Below are 17,107 nucleotides of genomic sequence, written 5' to 3' on the forward strand. Positions count from 1 at the left end.
TTTCTAAACTTGCACAGGATTGCGCCCTGAGTCTTAAAAACCAATCGTGATAAGGAAAAGCTGCTATGCTGAGGGGAGGGAGCTTTCATCGGAAATGTGATTTCGGACTCGATGGGTGTTTTGAGCCCAGCAAAAACCCCTGGCTCTCATGTTGGAGTTCCCCACTTCCTTGTTGTTTTGCTGCCTAAAGGGGAAAGTGTTCCCAAAGCTGAAGAAAAGAAGCCCCCAAGGGTCTTCGGAGTCCGCGTCAGACAAGGAAGATGACGAGGCGACGGACTATGTCTTCAGGATCCTCTATCCCAGCATGCAGTCGGAGTTTGGTGAGTTTACTTGTGCCGTAGAAACTGGAGAAACCGGTTGACTCTCAAGTGAGACTTAATGTCTGACCTCAGGCTAACTTTTTATGTTACTGTGTGTTATAAAGGAAGGTACAAGTATATCATTCCTATATCGTATTTATTGTACCACAGCGCACCCCTCCCAAATCAATATATACAACAAAGTAAGTCGTTGACCAAATATTTTACACCTTGAGTTAATTTCAAGCTATGAAAATGGGTTCAAAAATAGGATCTTTCCAGATGGAACACCGTGGCCTGGTTTGCATTTTACAATGACCTACAATTTTTGTAAAAATCATGGGTTGCCATGCACAAGGCAACGTGCTGACACATGCTTTCCGAATGCTCTCACTGCAAGCGGGAGCAACTGAACAATACGGGGATGTTCTGTTCCTGGGCTGTTCGCTGTGATGTTTGAACCAGGAATGCTGGCTTGTCTCTCCTAACAAGCCAGAGAAAGAACCCATGGTTCTTGAGTAATTTCTCTGGCTTGGCAGGGAAGAGTTAAGTCAGAGTTCTTTATTTGTACATGAAGTTAGCCAAACCACTGTAAGATGTATTACGCTTTATAAACAGAGTTGCCTTACAACCAAAGTGGATTTTTATCCTTGACACCACAGACGGAAGGTCCATGGGTTGTTTAGCTGCTCCCGCTTGCAGTGGGAGTGAGTGGACAGATGCATCAGTTTGCATGCACCACTTTGCAACAAGCCACGTTTAAAAAACAAACAAACGTGGGTTGTCATTACATGCGAACTGGCCCATTAAAATCCCGCATCGAGAAAGGCCAAATTCTAGAAGGCAGCAGGCCAGGAAGGCATAGAGATAGCCGAAGCATCAGGAGGTAAACACATTTTTCCAAAGTGTTGATATCAAAAATGCACTGGGTTCAACACATATGCGTGTGCGCAGAAAGTAGGAAAGGCCGTCGTCCGTGGTCAAACACATGCCTTGTACACACAACGTCTCACGTTCCGATCTGGGAAAGACTTTTTGCTGTGTGGGGCCATGGAGAGTTGCTGATCCCAATCAGAGTAGGCTGGATGGACAAACAATTTAACCTGGTAGGAGGCCTCCTCCTACATAGAATCATAGAATAACAGAGTTGGAAGGGGCCTACAAGGCCATTGAGTCCAACCCCCTGCTCAATGCAGGAATCCACCCTAAAGCATCCCGGACAGATGGTTGTCCAGCTGCCTCTTGAAGGCCTCTAGTGTGGGAGAGCCCACAACCTCCCTAGGTAACTGATTCCATTGTCGTACTGCTCTAACAGTCAGGAAGTTTTTCCTGATGTCCAGCCGGAATCTGGCTTCCTGTAACTTGAGCCCGTTATTCCGTGTCCTGCACTCTGGGAGGATCGAGAAGAGATCCTGGCCCTCCTCTGTGCCCTCCTCATGATGCTGGGTGTGAGAATCTGTAATTGCTGGCGAGGGAAAAGAGGGGAGAACTTTGATCTCAGCAGAGCTTCGGAGTGTTTTGTTCATTCGGTGCTCAATACCACCAGTGTATACAGTACACAGTACACAGAGTAACATAAGCAAAACCGAAAGGAAAAATACCTTTGCCCTCCAGAGTTTACAGTCTAAACGAGGGCAGCAAAGGAGAAAGACAAACCATTTGTTGATTGCTTCCTCTAATTCTAAATTGTGTTTGGTTAACTCCTGTATTTGCACATTTGGAACCGTTCACCCAAGCTGGCTTAGCTCCCAGCCCCTTGACATGTTACAGCAAAGAAGGAATGTCTGGTTGTGGGTGAACTTTTGAATCTTCTGTGGGTGTTTCCTTTGGCAAGAGTTCCCTTAGGCAGCTGCACAGATTGGGTCCATCCTCACATTTTGCCTTTTACCCTCTCCCCTTTCTTTCCCGCTTCTTCAGTTGTTGTTAACGGCCTGTCTTGTCTTCCCCACACTTCTGGCACTGCCGGGGAAGAGAAGGCTGGGATGACTCGGACCGCCGGCAAAGTCGTGGTGATCCCCAAGCCGTCTCTGAGACTTCCCGAGGCGACCCTTGACCTCCTGGCCATGTTGGGGTCCAGATGGCACCTCTGTAAAGTTGCTGTCGGCGCGTTGAGGGTGTCTTGTTTTAGCTTGGTGGCTTGGCTTATGTGTTGGCATTTGTGAATTCAGTCCGGGCAAGTGGCTGGGAGTTCTTCCGCCTTTCCCTGGAATTATTGGCAGCCAGTTCCCCTGGGCTGCTTTTCTTGGTGCAAAACTGGAAGGGTATCTAGTGGTATCGCCATTACAGCCGTTGCTCAATTGGAGAAATATTAGTCGATTCTTTGCTTGGCACCAAAAGGATAGCAACGCGGGCAACCCTGAACTTTGCATAGCATTCCCTGAATTTAGTCCAACTTTAGATTTGGCTATACATTCAAGGGTGGTGGTGAAAGCAGCAGTAACCGAAAGATTACTCCAGAAGATCGTACCAATATGTTCCTAGGGCCCAGGCCGGGAGAAAGGATTCTCCGGTTGTGTGTCAAAATCCGCCTCCAGGTTGCACAAGCCCATGATGGTGCCTCTCTGGAGGATCCCAGCCATCTCTGAACCGGGCATTCTTGGCAACCCTATCAATATGGTGATGGCCACTAACTTGAGAACGCCCTTGCTTTTGTTAACAAGCCCTGAATTGATTGATTGATGCTTCTCTTCCCTTTCTTTACTAAAAGAATAAAAACTTGCTGCAATGGGTTGATGATCATTTGCTTGATTTGCTTGAAACAACACTCAATGTATTCTTGATCTTCCTAATTGGGTTTTTCTCCTTCCTTTCCTCTCGGCTCCTGGAATAAACTGCTTTTTTCTCATGATGCGGACTTCAGTAAGAATGTGTCCTCCTTTTCCAGCCGCCCAAGACCTGATAGATGCCCCTGGGAGCGCCCTTCCTTCCATGTGGCAACCGAGCACGCGCAAATCCTCTTGCTCCTCCTGCTCCCAGAGTGGCTCCACGGAGAGTGGCCCGTCCAATGGCTGCAACCACGAAAGGTGAGGAAGTGAAGCCTTGAGAGGGGTCTGAGCTCTGCTGGGGACCACGTGTGGCTGCACGAAGGCAAAAGTGGCAGGCAGGGGCCAAACTGATTGCCCAGTGCCACACTTAACCAAACACCACCCTCTCTTCCCCACAACAGCTGAAAAATAATAATCCAACTGCTGACGTTCTTCTTCATAAAGCAAGATGCTCTAGGCTGGAGCAAGGCAATACGCGGGTGGGGTTTTGTTTTCTGTTTTTGTTTTATAATATTTTTATTTTTCAATACTTAAACATACATTAATACAATTAAAAGAAAACAACATAATACATTAATGTTGATCACATTAATATCATATATTCTCGCTTAATCTATTTAACATAATCATACTTAACCTAAAAGTGCACCCCCCACCTCGGGATCTTATTCCTGTTTCCAAAATCTCATAGTTTCTTCTGCTGGCGGTTTCCCACTTCCCTTAGAAAACACAAATATTAGGAACTGTTTCCAAATTCCCTCAAAATCATTTGTTTTTGCTATACCTCTCCTCACTTTAATATTACATGTCAATGTATCATTAATAGCAATATCCCATACCTCTTTATACCATTCTTCAATACAATAATCACCTTGAATCTTCCAGTTCCTAGCTAGAATTAGCCTTGCTGCAGTCAGCAAATTTGTTATCAATTCCTTAATTTCTTTTTTACATTTTAAATCTTCATATAGTGAGAGTAATGCAACTCTTGGTGTTTCTTCTAACTTCATTCCAACAATTTCTTCCATCTCAGAAAACACCATCTTCCACAACGTTTGCACATATTTACATTCCCACCACATATGAAAATACATTTTTGTTTTTACGATGGCAGTTTGAAAGAAGTATTGCAGAAATGTGTGTGTACTTTTCATCCCTCTGGTTAAACAGGGCCAGCAGGTTTTTGGTTTGCTTAAAAAAAACCCTGCAGGACCTGTTTGACCAGAAACTATCGACCAGAGGCAAAAGGAATGGGAGTATGCTATGGGAATAGATGCTTCTTTCAAACCACTTCCACTTCTCTTTAAAAACAAAATGGCAATTATTATTATTATTATTATTATTATTTATTTATTTATTTATTTATATAGCACCATCAATGTACAAGGTGCTGTACAGAGTAAAACAGTAAATAGCAAGACTCTGCTGCATAGGCTTACATTCTAATAAAATCATAATGAAACAATAAGGAGGGGAAGAGAATGCAAACAGGCACAGGGTAGGGTAAGCAGGCACAGGGTAGGGTAAAACTAACAGTATAAAGTCTGCACAACATCAAGTTTTAAAAGCTTTAGGAAAAAGAAAAGTTTTTAGTTGAGCTTTAAAAGCTGCGATTGAACTTGTAGTTCTCAAATGTTCTGGAAGAGCGTTCCAGGCGTTCTGGAAGAGCGTTCCAGGCGTAAGGGGCAGCAGAAGAAAATGGACGGAGCCGAGCAAGGCTCAATTGTCTTGTCTGCAGCTTTAGTCACTCTTTCGAGTACCTCTTTTAGGTGGGATGTCCTGCCTTGGGAAATAAGTGAAAAACAAGGGGGGGGTTTTAAATGAGAGGGTTCCTTGCCAGAATCTAGCTGTGTCCTTTCTCCCTCTTTGCAGAGCCCCACTGAAGCTGCTGTGTGATAACATGAAGTACCAGATCCTCTCCCGAGCATTTTACGGCTGTGAGTCTGGCTTATTCCGCTACACCTGCCTAACACTTTCCCCATCCTCTGGCTTTGAAATGCAGCCGTTCTGTTTTTATTTCTGATCTGCTGTGTGTGTGTGGGAAGCATCTGGTGGTACAGTTTTGGCTGTAAAAATGACCAGAGGGGAATGGCTTAAGCAGACCCACTCATTTCCACACCCCTCTGCTCAAACTGGCAGCCTCCAATGGCTGCTTTTCATTTTAAATGAAAGTTGGCAGAATGTTACATGCATTTCTCCGCAGCACTTAATTTGGCCCCAGAATGACGCAAGCCGAGAATCCACCCTTGGTTGTAGGGAGAGCGTTGTCATGAAGGGCAGAAAGGGCTCAGTTCTGCCGCTGTAGTTCATCGGCACCCAAATCTACAGTATAACATAAGAGCAACCTGTACTGTTTTTCTTTCGTGTAATTGGGGCAGGCTGGTTGGCAATATGGGAAACGTCAGCATGAGCTGGTGGACAGAGCGTTGGTTTCATTCATTTAAAATGAAAAGCTGGAGCGTGTTCAGAGGAGGGCAACCAGGATGATCAGGGGTCTGGAAACAAAGCCCTAGGAAGAGAGACTGAAAGAAATGGGCATGTTGAGCCTGGAGAAGAGGAGATTGAGGGGAGACAGGATAGCACTCTTCAAATACTTAAAAGGTTGTAACACAGAGGAGGGCCAGGATCTCTTCTCGATCCTCCCAGAGTGCAGGACACGGAACAACGGGCTCAAGTTAAAGGAAGCCAGATTCCAGCTGGACATCAGGAAAAATGTCCTGACTGTTAGAGCAGTATGACAATGGAACCAGTGCCCTAGGGAGGTTGTGGGCTCTCCCACACTCAAGGCCTTCAAGAGGCAGCTGGACAACCCTCTGTCAGGGATGCTTTAGGGTGGATTCCTGCATTGAGCAGGGGGTTGGACTTGATGGCCTTGTAGGCCCCTTCCAACTCTACTATTCTATGATTTTGTGAGGCTGCAGCCAGCCTGGTTGGGAATGATAGGAGTTGTAGTCCGACACATCTGGAGGGCACCAGGTTGTGGAAGGCAGCATTAGGTGTCCTTTGGATGGGTTACAGGTTCTCCCAAGCTAGCACCTGTTCCTTAGCTGAGATGGAATGGGTGTGACTGTCTTGAAAAGTTCTGCATGGGATTCACTTCTTGCTCCCCGCATCGCAGGGCTCGCCTACTGCCGGCACCTCTCCACGGTGCGGACCCACCTCTCAGCGCTGGTGAACCACGACATCGTGTCTCCGGATGTGCCGTGCAATGCCGCTGTGGGGCTGACCATGGAGATTTGGGAGAAGTTTTTGCTGGACAGCACGGTACAGTGCCGCCTTCTTCCTCGGCTCCTCCGTAAACGTTTCCACCTCCCCCTTCGTTCGTTGTTGATGCAGGCCTTGCATTTATGAAGCGGTAAATGCAGCTTTTCCCAACCAGGTGCCCTTCATACTAGCTGGGGATGATGAGAGTTGTGGTCACCGGATCGGGGAGGACTGTGGCAATGTCACCTCGAGGCGATTATTTTGAGTGCCCTGGAGGGAGCAAAGCACTGAAGCAGAGGGGTTGGGTCTTCATCACGTTTTCTCCACAGAGCTACGAGGAGAAGGAGCTGCTGCGATTGGTCTACTTTGGAGGGGTCCAACCTGAGATCCGGAAAGCTGTCTGGCCTTTCCTTTTGGGGCATTACCGTTTTGGGATGTCAGAAGCCGAGAGGAAAGAGGTGAGCACCGTTCAGAACTTTGCATTTATGACCTGTTTCTTAGTGGCAGCGGCATCTATTTCCATTGTTCCTCCTGCGTTGCCTGGGGAGGTGGGCTCTATCATCTTATGACCATCCACAGGGGTCCTTCTCCGTGAGCCCCTGGCAAAGGAAGTGAGGCAGGTGGCTACTAGGAGCAGGGCCTTCTCCGCTGTGGCCCCCTGGCTGTGGAATGAGCTCCCCAGAGAGGTCCGCCTGGCGCCGACACTGTACTCCTTTCGTCGCCAGCTGAAGACCTTTTTATTCTCTCAGTATTTTAACACTTCATTTTAACTTAAATTTAAATTTTACTGTTCTAACTCTGTATTTTAATCTTATATCAATTTTTGCTGCGTGGTTTCATCCTGGTTATGCTTTTTATACTGTATTTTGTAATTGTGCTTTTAACCTGTTGGCTGTTTTATGATGGTTTTAATTTTTGTGAACCGCCCAGAGAGCTTCGGCTATTGGGCGGTATAAAAACGTAATAAATAAAATAAAATAAAAATAATAAATAAATAGAAATGACCAGGGCAGACAGACGCACAAGGGTTTAAAAATACAACCGCTAAAACTATGCTAAATCACTGTTATTCCAATCTAAAAATAATAAAATAGGATGTGTGTCTGACTGTCTGCACCATAGCTCTGAGAACTTGAAACCTAGATACCTGAAACTTGGCATGCAAGCTAAGCAGGTCCTAGAAGTGTGCACCTCAAGGTTATTTGATGTCCGTGTGTTGAAGCCTGCAGCACCATGTTTTACAGTCAATGCAGTTTGAAGCCAGGGGAGATTATTAGGACAAGGAACAGAGTTATACACCTGCCCACTCCCCGGGCAATGAGACCCCACTTTTAGGGGGCTAGAGGGGTGCACCATAGCAGGGGCTGCATCAAGGGCTGCCAGCGGGCACGGCGTCACTCAGACGGAGCGGGTACAACGTGTCCAGCTTTAACAGGTGCGGAACATTGCTTGAAGGCTTCGCTGTATCAAATGAACAGCTCTTCCATCCCGTGCAAAGCCAGGGATGATCAATTCGATTTCCTTCCTCGGCGCCATGCGTCATCTTCTGTTCTGCTCCAGGGTCCTCTTTGGGATGAGGAGCTGACTCCCTTGTGTTGCCTTCTCCTGCTACTCCCTTGCTTACAGGTCGACAGCCAGACCCGCGCCTGCTACGAGCAAACCATGGCGGAGTGGCTGGGCTGCGAGGCCATTGTCAGGCAGCGGGAGAAGGAATCGCATGCGGCGGCCCTGGCCAAGTGCTCCTCGGGGCCCAGCCTGGACTCCCAGATGGAGCGCATGATGCACCGGGACTCGACCATCAGCAATGACGTGAGCGTGCACCGGGGAGGATGGGATGGGGCTGGTTCCTAGCTGGATGACCTCCTTTAGAAACTTTTAGAATTGAGCTAGGCAATATGGCGCCTGTCATGTATGCCCCTACGGCTCCGGTGTTGGGAGTAGGTGACACAGGTAATCAATCAGAAACAGATTCTGATTCAAAAAATGCCAAGCCAGTGGGGAGGAAGTTCACACGGGAGAGCCTCCAGCTGCGAATGCGCCCCCTCCAGAGTCTATCTCCTCAAGGCCAGATCCTGTGCTCTCAGGAGACAGGGAGTCAACTTCCAGGGGTGAACATTCCAAAACATTACTGAATGCTAGGAATCGCTGGAAGTTAAAACGTTCAGTGAGATTAGTACCAAAGAGACAGTCGGAGAGATTGTGTGAGAAGGCATCTGCGCTCCCTCCTCCACCTTGAAGCTTGGGACATTTAAAAAGCCTTTTCTTTCCTTTGAACAGTCCATTGTTTTGCTTAGTTTGCATAGCGTTGCCTAGGGGGGATTTTCCCATAAAGGTGCCTAGTTTGTGTTACAGAAGTGTTAATTGTTTGCAATAAAGCTTTGTAGATTAGCCTATGAACTTTCCTTGGTTTTGACTCCTTGAAGACATTTGAACAGCTACAGCACATGACAGCGCTCTCCAGATGACAATCCTCATAATCCCTGGCCATGCTGGCTGTGGTTTATGGGAGTTATAGTCCTGAACATTTGGAGAGGGCGCCAGGTTGCTGACACCTGTTTTAGGTTGCCTGAGCTCTTTACCATTTAAATGGTGCTCCTGGCTGGACTCACTAGATTCCGCCCCCTTTCCTCTAGCACCAATTCCTGGCAGCAACAGTGCATCACCCCCCGGGCGCACCCCGGCCTTGCCCTTGTAATTGGCTTTTCACAGTCTCCCTCTTCCCCCTCGCAGTCTTCTCAGAGCGGCAGTTCCGGCCGACAAAACCTGACCCGGCTGCAGAGTGACTCCAGCAGCAGCACCCAGGTAAGAGACGGAACTGATCTTCGGTGCAGGTTCCAAATTCGCAAGCCTCGACAGGATGGGGGTGGGGTTATATTTCTGAGATGTCTGCACTGTGCCACCATAATGTTCCAGTTAGAGATGTGAAGGCCCGGAAAAAAACCGGAAAAATTCAGGGGGAAATCGTCCCCCCACCTTTTTTTTCCAAAGCCTTTTTTGGTTTTTTTCTGAAAAATTGAAAAAAATGAAGAAAAAATGGATTACGGGATGTTTTATTTTAGCATGATGAATAAAATGTTTAAGAAAAGGTCTTCAGATATTTACTTCTCCATACGATTTCTAAAAACTGTACAGTATCAGATTATTACAATGCCTGTACACCAAGGACAAGCAAGTCCTAGGTTGCAAACTGAGACTACAACTCTCAAATGCAAGAGCAAGATGCATTTCTGCCTCTAGGGGGCAGCACTGCCATTGAAGCAGAGACTGAAACTAATACTGATATCTATAGGTCAGAAAATGAGTCTGATTAAATTTCATGCATATTCATTGGATATTCATTGGTCGTGTCCGTCCCCCCCCATTTTTCTCAGTTCTTTTTATGGGAATGGGGGCTTTACGTCTTGACACTGGAGGACTAGCGGAGACATAAATAATTTTCTTTGTTACTAATGTTGGTGGTTTCTTCAGTTGTTGTTTTTTAAAATTGTTTTTTGCCTGCTCCTCATAAACTGGCAGAACCAAAGAAGTTCCTTACAGTTCAGGAGCTTGTAGCTCCATTTGTTACCAAAAAAAAAAAAAAAAGGTTAAAAAAGTAAATTAAATTTGTAATAATTATTTGAATACACTGTACTTTTAATATACTAAATGTAATAATTTTATGCCAAAATAACTTGGACATAATTACATTTTATGTTCCTAAAGTAACAAAGTGACTTTCAATCTGTAAAAAGTGCTAATATTGCATTATTTCAATTTTTCCAAAAATTTCCGTGTTTTTCCAAACCCCCGAAAAAACCTGTTTTTTTCCATGGCTTCAAAATTTCTGGAAATTTTACATCTCTAGTTCCATTGGCCCCTATCATTTTGGGGCCATGCTGGATAATACAAAAAAGAGGTGTTTGCAGTCAGGAGTAGACTAGACTAGATGACTCTGGCCTTAGCTAGACCTAAGGTTTATCCCGGGGTCATGCCGGGGTCGTCCCTGCCTGCTCCCAGGATCCCCTGTGTGTCATTTACATGAACAGGGATGACCCCGGGACGATCCTGGGATAAACCTTAGGTCTAGCTAAGGCCTTGGTATAAGGCCACTTAAGAAATCCATATATGGTCAGCTCTTTTTTCAGGTGTAAACCCCAAGCCTGTTCCGTTTTGTTTCCTCCTTTGCCCAGGTATTTGAGTCGGTCGATGACGTGGAACAACCCGAAGCAGAAGCCAAGCTAGAAGAGGGGAAACGAGCAGCGCTCTCCAATGGGACCATCCCTGATAGCAACTCCCCTGACTCGGGACATCCTTCTTCCCAGAACTTTTCCATCACCTCGGCATACTCGGAGCGCAGCTTCAGCACCGAGGACAGCGTAGCAGAGGCTGGTAAGGCTGCGGTGTACCATTCTGCTCGGACGAGTGTGGAGGTGGGCCAAGGACCCCTCACCACGGATGACACCCTCTTAGATGGCAAACCAACAAGGGGTCTGGACGGTCTGGACGGGGGCTTTCCTGCGCCCAGGAGTTTAGACGAGTTCATTCTGATGGGCACGGAGCGTCCCGATAAAGAGGGGGGAACCCTCTCTATGGTGGACGTGACGGACAGCTGGGTTGACCACAGCGCAGAGCAACCGAACTCAATGGGGAGCGAAGACGACCTCTCGGAAGAGCCAGAAATGGAAAGCTTGTACCCGCAGCTGGATTCGCACACGCTGGCTGTCACCGACTTGACCGTGAGCGAAGTTTCGCCCGTCTCCTCGTCGGGGGTCTCCTATTCTGTGAGTGTGTTCTGGGGTCTTGCAATGGGGGACGCCTGGGAGGTGGGTTGTCTTGGCCATCTAAAATAAGACCACCCAAGGAGCGTTTCAGATTTCCTTCCCCTTCTGTCATTTTGGGTGCTGCAAACCCTGGAAACGGAGCGCAGGTTGAGCAAGGCACGATCCTTAGTTGTAGAGTGCATCACCATCATTTATCCATTTACTTGCTTACTAATTACATTTCTTTACTGCTGGATTACAGCAGCCTTCCTGAACCTGGTGTCGTCCAGACGTGTTGGTCTGCAGCTTCCATCATCCCCAACCTGCTGGGAATAACAGAACTTGCAAGCCAACACATCCAGAGGGCATCAGGTTTGGAAATGCTGACTTACAGTTTAAGAGGCACAACATAACGGGCGGAGAAGGAAGCAAATTCAGGTCTTCACGGGCCACCGTAAAAGACCATTCTGAGAGGGGAAGAGCCAGAATGCACCTGGCCCCAGCCAGGCAGATGGAGGGGGGCTTGTTCCCTCACCTCTCTAGATGGACAGTATAACTGTGGCTGAGCAGGTGTATGCTGTGATTCCTCAGATGTGCAGAAACACCACTAAGTATGCCAGCATTACCCAACTTGCTGTCCTTACCCTACTTGGACTACAACTCCCATCATGCCTTAGCTGCTGGCTGGGGGCAGTAGGAAGTTCCACACACCTGAAGGGGTTGGGAAAGGCTGAAGTATGCTACATGTGGTTCCGAATATAGCTTTCTGGGAATTTCAGTTTTCATTAAAAACCAAACAAGAGCAAGCTAGAGGCCTTCAAGAGGCAGCTGGACAGCCATCCATCAGGGATGCTTTAAGGTAGATTCCTGCAACGAGCAGGGGGTTGGGCTTGATAGCCTTAGAGGCTCCTTCCGACTCTACTGTTCTATGATTCTGGGATTCTGGGATCCTAGCTCTGATGATTGTGATGGTGTGCCTGAAAGTCTGTAGGCAGGGCCTGCTGGTGAAATTCAGGAGCCAGAGATGTGACTGGACAATGGTTGAACATATGAGGAGCTCAATGCCCTGCAGAAGTCCTTTCCAAGATGAACAGAACCATTGTAAATTATGCAAAGTAAAAGAGACTGCATGCATTTCCCAGTTTTGCAAAATTTATTCTGGATGCGATGTTTGGCTTTCTTTCGTTCTTTTTTGTTACTTTTGGATGACCTTGGTACGCCATTTTTAACAATTGTTTCAAAGAACTGTTCTTAAGAGATCCCCTGGAAGGAAGGAATGATTGTGAAAACCAGTTTGAGTCAGCAGTGTAGATATGCCCTGGGAATATCTTAGCACAACATACACTGAACCTTGACTGGGACTGGTATGAATTCATTAGCATGTGTTTCCCTCCCTGTATGGTTCTGTAGCCAGAACTTCTGGACATGTACACCATCAACCTGCATCGCATTGAGAAGGACGTACAGAGGTGTGACCGTAACTACTGGTATTTCTCACCAGCCAACCTGGAGAAACTGCGTAACATCATGTGCAGGTAGTTATCCACATGCGAACAGGGCCATCGCTGGGCTGTGCAGTTCTTTGCAAAAGACTTCTCTCTCATACACAGGAAAGGCTCTCTTTTCTGAGATAGTGCTTGCCGTATGGAGAAGTACTTGTTCATAATTCCTTAATTTTCTTAAAAATCAGCCTGATTAACCAGGGGCGGCTTTTTAATTGATCAAATTGATTAACTTAATTAATCAATGAAACCCTCAACAGTTTGGATCCTGGTTACTTTAAGGATTGCCTTCTTTTATATCTGCCTTTCCGCTTGCTCTGTTCAACACGTGAGACCTTGCTCCAAATTCCTCAGTTGCATGAGGCGTGATGTGCAGCCACTAGGAGCAGGGCCTCTTCTGTAGTGGTACCCACTTGTGGAATGCCCTACTGAGTAAGGTCCATCAGACTCCCAATATTCTATGCTTTTAGGCGGCTGCATAAGAGGGTGTTTTGATGAGTGTCCTCTTGTCTTACTCGGTTAATGTCCCTTTACGATCATTGTTTTATGAATCGTTGCTCTTTTTATGAGTTGTTTTCCTTTACAGGTTGGTTTTCACTTGCCTTGCTGTGTTAAAACTGTTTCTCTATGATAGTTGTTTTAACAATTGTTGTCTTAATATTGTGGGTTTACATCCTTTTATGTATTGCGTGATGTTTTAATTTGTATGCTGCCCTGATTTTGTGTGTGTGTGTGTGTGTGTGTGTGTGTGTGTAAGTGGGGTATACATTCTTAAAAATCAATAATACAGAGCTCCCCTATCCAAAAGCAAAATGAATTAGCAAACGAAACGTACATAGTTTAGGAGAGAGAACCAGGGGTGCTTCCAAATGAGGCTTTTATCATGGAATTGAATTGCCTCATTCGAGGACTTCTACAGGGGTCTCATCTTCCATTGGTAACCCTTCCGTTTTTCTCACTGCTTATTCCGTCTTTTGAAATATTCTTTCTTCTTTTGTGTCTGCTGCCATGGCAGAAATTTTCTCCTATAAAGCTTGCCTTTCTAGGCTGCTGCCTTGCAGATCATCCATCACTTTACCTTTTTTCTCCCGACAGCTACATCTGGCATCATATCGACATCGGCTACGTTCAGGGAATGTGTGACTTGCTGGCTCCTTTGCTGGTCATTCTGGATGATGGTGAGTTGGTTGTGTTTGCTTCCGTGCTTCCTGGAATGGGCTTGGCTTGGCTTGAGCCCCTCTCTGGACATGGAGGCTGGGAAAACTGAGCCTCAACTGTTTCAACTCTCCCAATCCAGATGATGCAGGCAAACCCTGCCGTACTTTACAGATGAAAACAGGGATAACGTTTGGCGTTACACATAACATTTCAGAGGCAGTATTTTGGCAACCCTTGGGGTAGTTCATTGGGGACAAGTACAAGAAAAATAGGGCCCTTTCCAGGTGAAGATGGGCAGTTGGATTATATGGGTGTCAGGTGATCTGATTCACAGTGATCCCAACTGGTTCTCATGACTATGAGGGACTAGAGTCTTTAATGCAGGCCATGATGCTGTAGTTTTTCTCTCTCTTTCCCCCACCGGTCTGTGTCCAGAAGCCCTTGCGTTCAGCTGCTTTACAGAGCTCATGAAGAGGATGAACCAGAACTTCCCCCACGGAGGAGCCATGGACACTCACTTCGCCAACATGAGGTCCCTGATCCAGGTACAGAATAGATCGCCACTTGGGATGACGGGGTCCTGGGAATTTGCACTGCGAGGCCTTAATGACAGGGGTGGAGCCTTTATCTTTTCTTCATTTGCTGGAAGGAACTGTGTCTTTGACAGGCAGACATTCTGACAAAAGGCGCAAGAGCTCTACCAGAAAAAGGGAGATGGCAACTTTAAGTCCACCTCCCTGACACTGTAATGAGGGCATATAGTGGTGCGTGACAGCAGGTCGAAGAGGGCAGACTCTTGAAAAGAGGTGAAGGGAGCAGTGAGCACCTGCTAGAAGGCGTGTGTGATGTGGGGTGCTGCAAACGTGGTTTTCCCGTAGAAACAAGATTCTGAAGGCTTTTCCTTCTCTGGCAGATTTTGGACTCGGAGCTGTTTGAGCTGATGCACCAAAATGGCGATTATACGCATTTCTACTTCTGCTATCGCTGGTTCCTCTTGGATTTTAAGCGAGGTGTGTGATGACATGGGGGTATAGATCTGAAATCCAAACTTGTATCGGTTTTACACCAACCCAGCCTTCCCCAACCTGGTGCCCTCTAGATGTGCTGGACCGCCATTGGCCATGCTGGCTGGGAATGAGGAGAGTTGCAGTCCAACACAACACGCTAGTTCAATCCGTATTACATGCTGGCAAAGAATGCCGGTATTTGCCGTTTGATGAGGAAATTGAGCAGTTTAAGGGTGCTGAAAAGTCCCTGGAAGAGGACCGTAGCCCCTCATCCGTATCCCAAATGACAGTTTCCAGGATTCCCTGGGGAGATGGGATGTCTGTTAAACTAGCTTAAGTCTGCAGTGTAAACAGGTCCTCTGTAGGTATCCCCAATTCAAGCATATAGCTGATATGACGTAAGGCAAGCAGGTAGAATGCTAGTCTTGTATTGCCCATTTTTGTTCTTTGTTTGATTGATCCGCAGTGTTCTGTTCTCTGGCTTGCTTTCTAGCAAGGATTTGAGCCTTCCCTGACTAAGGCCCATTTCTCCCTTCCATAGGTAGTCTTATTTGAGAATGGTGCCTTCTAAAGTTTTTCTGCCATGCCCCTGTTGGGACATAGGGCATGACCCACCTCTGTGGCTGGTCCCAAACTTCTTTCTCTTCCCTCTTGTGCATCAGCCTCTGTTTTCGCTGGTCTCCGGAGTTTCTATGGTTCTGTCTGCTGTGGATAATTTGGGGGGCCCAGATAGGGAGACGGGCGCAACTTCTGCTTTAGCTGCCTTGGCTTCAACGGCTGGCCCGCTTCTGCTGCCTCTTTAACAGAACTGGTTTACGACGACGTCTTCGCTGTCTGGGAGACCATCTGGGCCGCGACGCGGATCTCCTCATCGCACTACGTCCTTTTCATCGCTCTTGCCTTGGTGGAGGTTTATCGGGACATCATCCTGGAGAACAACATGGACTTCACGGACATCATAAAGTTCTTCAACGGTACGGAGCGTCGCTGGCTGGGACAATCCCAGGGCTGAGTCACCTGAGCTACAACCACTTGCCAAGATGTTTTCCAAACCTTCTGGGGTGCCAGGTCATTCTGTCTCCCTGTGTGTGTTCTCTATTACCTCTCCCATACCTGAGAGAGAAGCACTGGAGAAATGTCCATCAAGGGACATAGGGAACCGCCTTAGAGCAGGTTGGGCTATTTCTCCATTCAGCCCAGAACATGGTCTTCTCTGATAGGGAGCTTCTCCTCAGGGTCTCCACTGTAGGTCTTCCCCCCACCCTATGCCTGTTACCTGGCCCTTTTAATTCAGGGATGTCAAACCTCCTGCAGGCTAAATCCGGCCCTCCGGATGGCCATGTCCCTTGGTGGCTTGCCAGCCTTTGCTCTTAGTCACTGGCAGTAAGCTTTTCAAGTTGAAACACGCCGGTCCCTTTTGCTCTTTTGACCATGCTGCTTTTGCCTTCAGCTACACCCACTGCTAGAATGCGTCCCCCGACAGCTTCCGTGAAATGGAATTTGGCTGAAAAGGGCTTGGCACCCCTGTTTGAACGGGAGATGCCAGGGATGCAAAGTGGGTGCTCTGTCGCTGAGTCGTGATTCGTTTTTATGGACCTACCCTCAACATTTCCATCACTTTTTGCTTTATCCCTTTCTCGTCTTCCAGAAATGGCTGAGCGGCACAACACCAAGCAGATCCTGAAGCTGGCGCGGGACCTCGTGTACAAAGTCCAGACACTAATCGAGAACAAGTGATTCGGGGGGGCTGCCTGCCTTCTGAGGACAGAGCCATCCTTGTCTGTTTTGAGGCTAAGAAAGGCCACCACAGTATGTAAGAGAGAGAGAGACACAGAGAGAGAGAGAGAGAATGGGAGAGAATCTCTCAATTGTCTCAAGGGAAACCCCGGAGAGGTGGCAGCCCAGCCCAGCCATTCCGCTGATTCGAGTGGGGAGCGTTTCCGTCCGCTGCTTGTCCGCTCTCCTTCTGTCGTGGCGATTAACCAAAGAACTCGCAATCTCCACCTCCTGTCTCATGCAAGTGGGGTGGCGTTTGACCTGGCACAAATCTTGTTTTGAGGTGGGCGGGTGAGTAGTTGGGCAAGTGCGCATGTTTATATGAATGTCAGGTTTTATGAACTGCTGCTTCCTGTTTGGAAAGGTGAGGGTGGTGGCCTTGAAAAGGGCAGCTGGGATCTGTCATTGATTTTCCTCCTTCCCTTCAGATCTTTATTTATTTTTCTTTCAGAGGGTGTGTGTGGATATCTTAAGCAACCAGCCTCTTCCCTTCTCCCATCCCGTTGTGTCCCAAATGTGCGGTTCCTGGTCTTGCCCTGGGTACAGATTTGCCCTGGGTACAGAATCTAACCTCCTGGGCCTTTTCATAGAAAAGTGAGGCTTTGCTGGGGGATTCTCTTTTGATGGGGGAAGCTTCCTCACCTTTTCAGAGGGAAA

At 47.3% G+C, this 17,107-nt stretch overlaps 1 protein-coding gene across 1 annotated transcript in view; it reads left to right on the forward strand.

Moving 5' to 3' along the window:
* Positions 1-16,727, forward strand: part of SGSM1 (small G protein signaling modulator 1) — a 47,054-nt gene extending 30,327 nt beyond the window's left edge. Inside the window, exons 11-24 of the mRNA XM_063144182.1 lie at positions 191-320; positions 3,184-3,322; positions 4,937-5,001; positions 6,183-6,328; positions 6,598-6,726; positions 7,895-8,077; positions 8,999-9,070; positions 10,438-11,028; positions 12,418-12,542; positions 13,605-13,687; positions 14,103-14,212; positions 14,581-14,677; positions 15,481-15,648; positions 16,323-16,727. Of these exons, the coding sequence (XP_063000252.1) occupies positions 191-320; positions 3,184-3,322; positions 4,937-5,001; positions 6,183-6,328; positions 6,598-6,726; positions 7,895-8,077; positions 8,999-9,070; positions 10,438-11,028; positions 12,418-12,542; positions 13,605-13,687; positions 14,103-14,212; positions 14,581-14,677; positions 15,481-15,648; positions 16,323-16,411 (2,127 nt within the window). The 3' untranslated portion in view covers positions 16,412-16,727. The remainder of the gene's footprint in view (positions 1-190; positions 321-3,183; positions 3,323-4,936; positions 5,002-6,182; positions 6,329-6,597; positions 6,727-7,894; positions 8,078-8,998; positions 9,071-10,437; positions 11,029-12,417; positions 12,543-13,604; positions 13,688-14,102; positions 14,213-14,580; positions 14,678-15,480; positions 15,649-16,322) is intronic.
* Positions 16,728-17,107: the final 380 nt, after the last annotated feature.

This window comes from Elgaria multicarinata, chromosome 18, assembly GCF_023053635.1.
Source record: "Elgaria multicarinata webbii isolate HBS135686 ecotype San Diego chromosome 18, rElgMul1.1.pri, whole genome shotgun sequence".
NCBI lineage: Eukaryota > Metazoa > Chordata > Lepidosauria > Squamata > Anguidae > Elgaria > Elgaria multicarinata.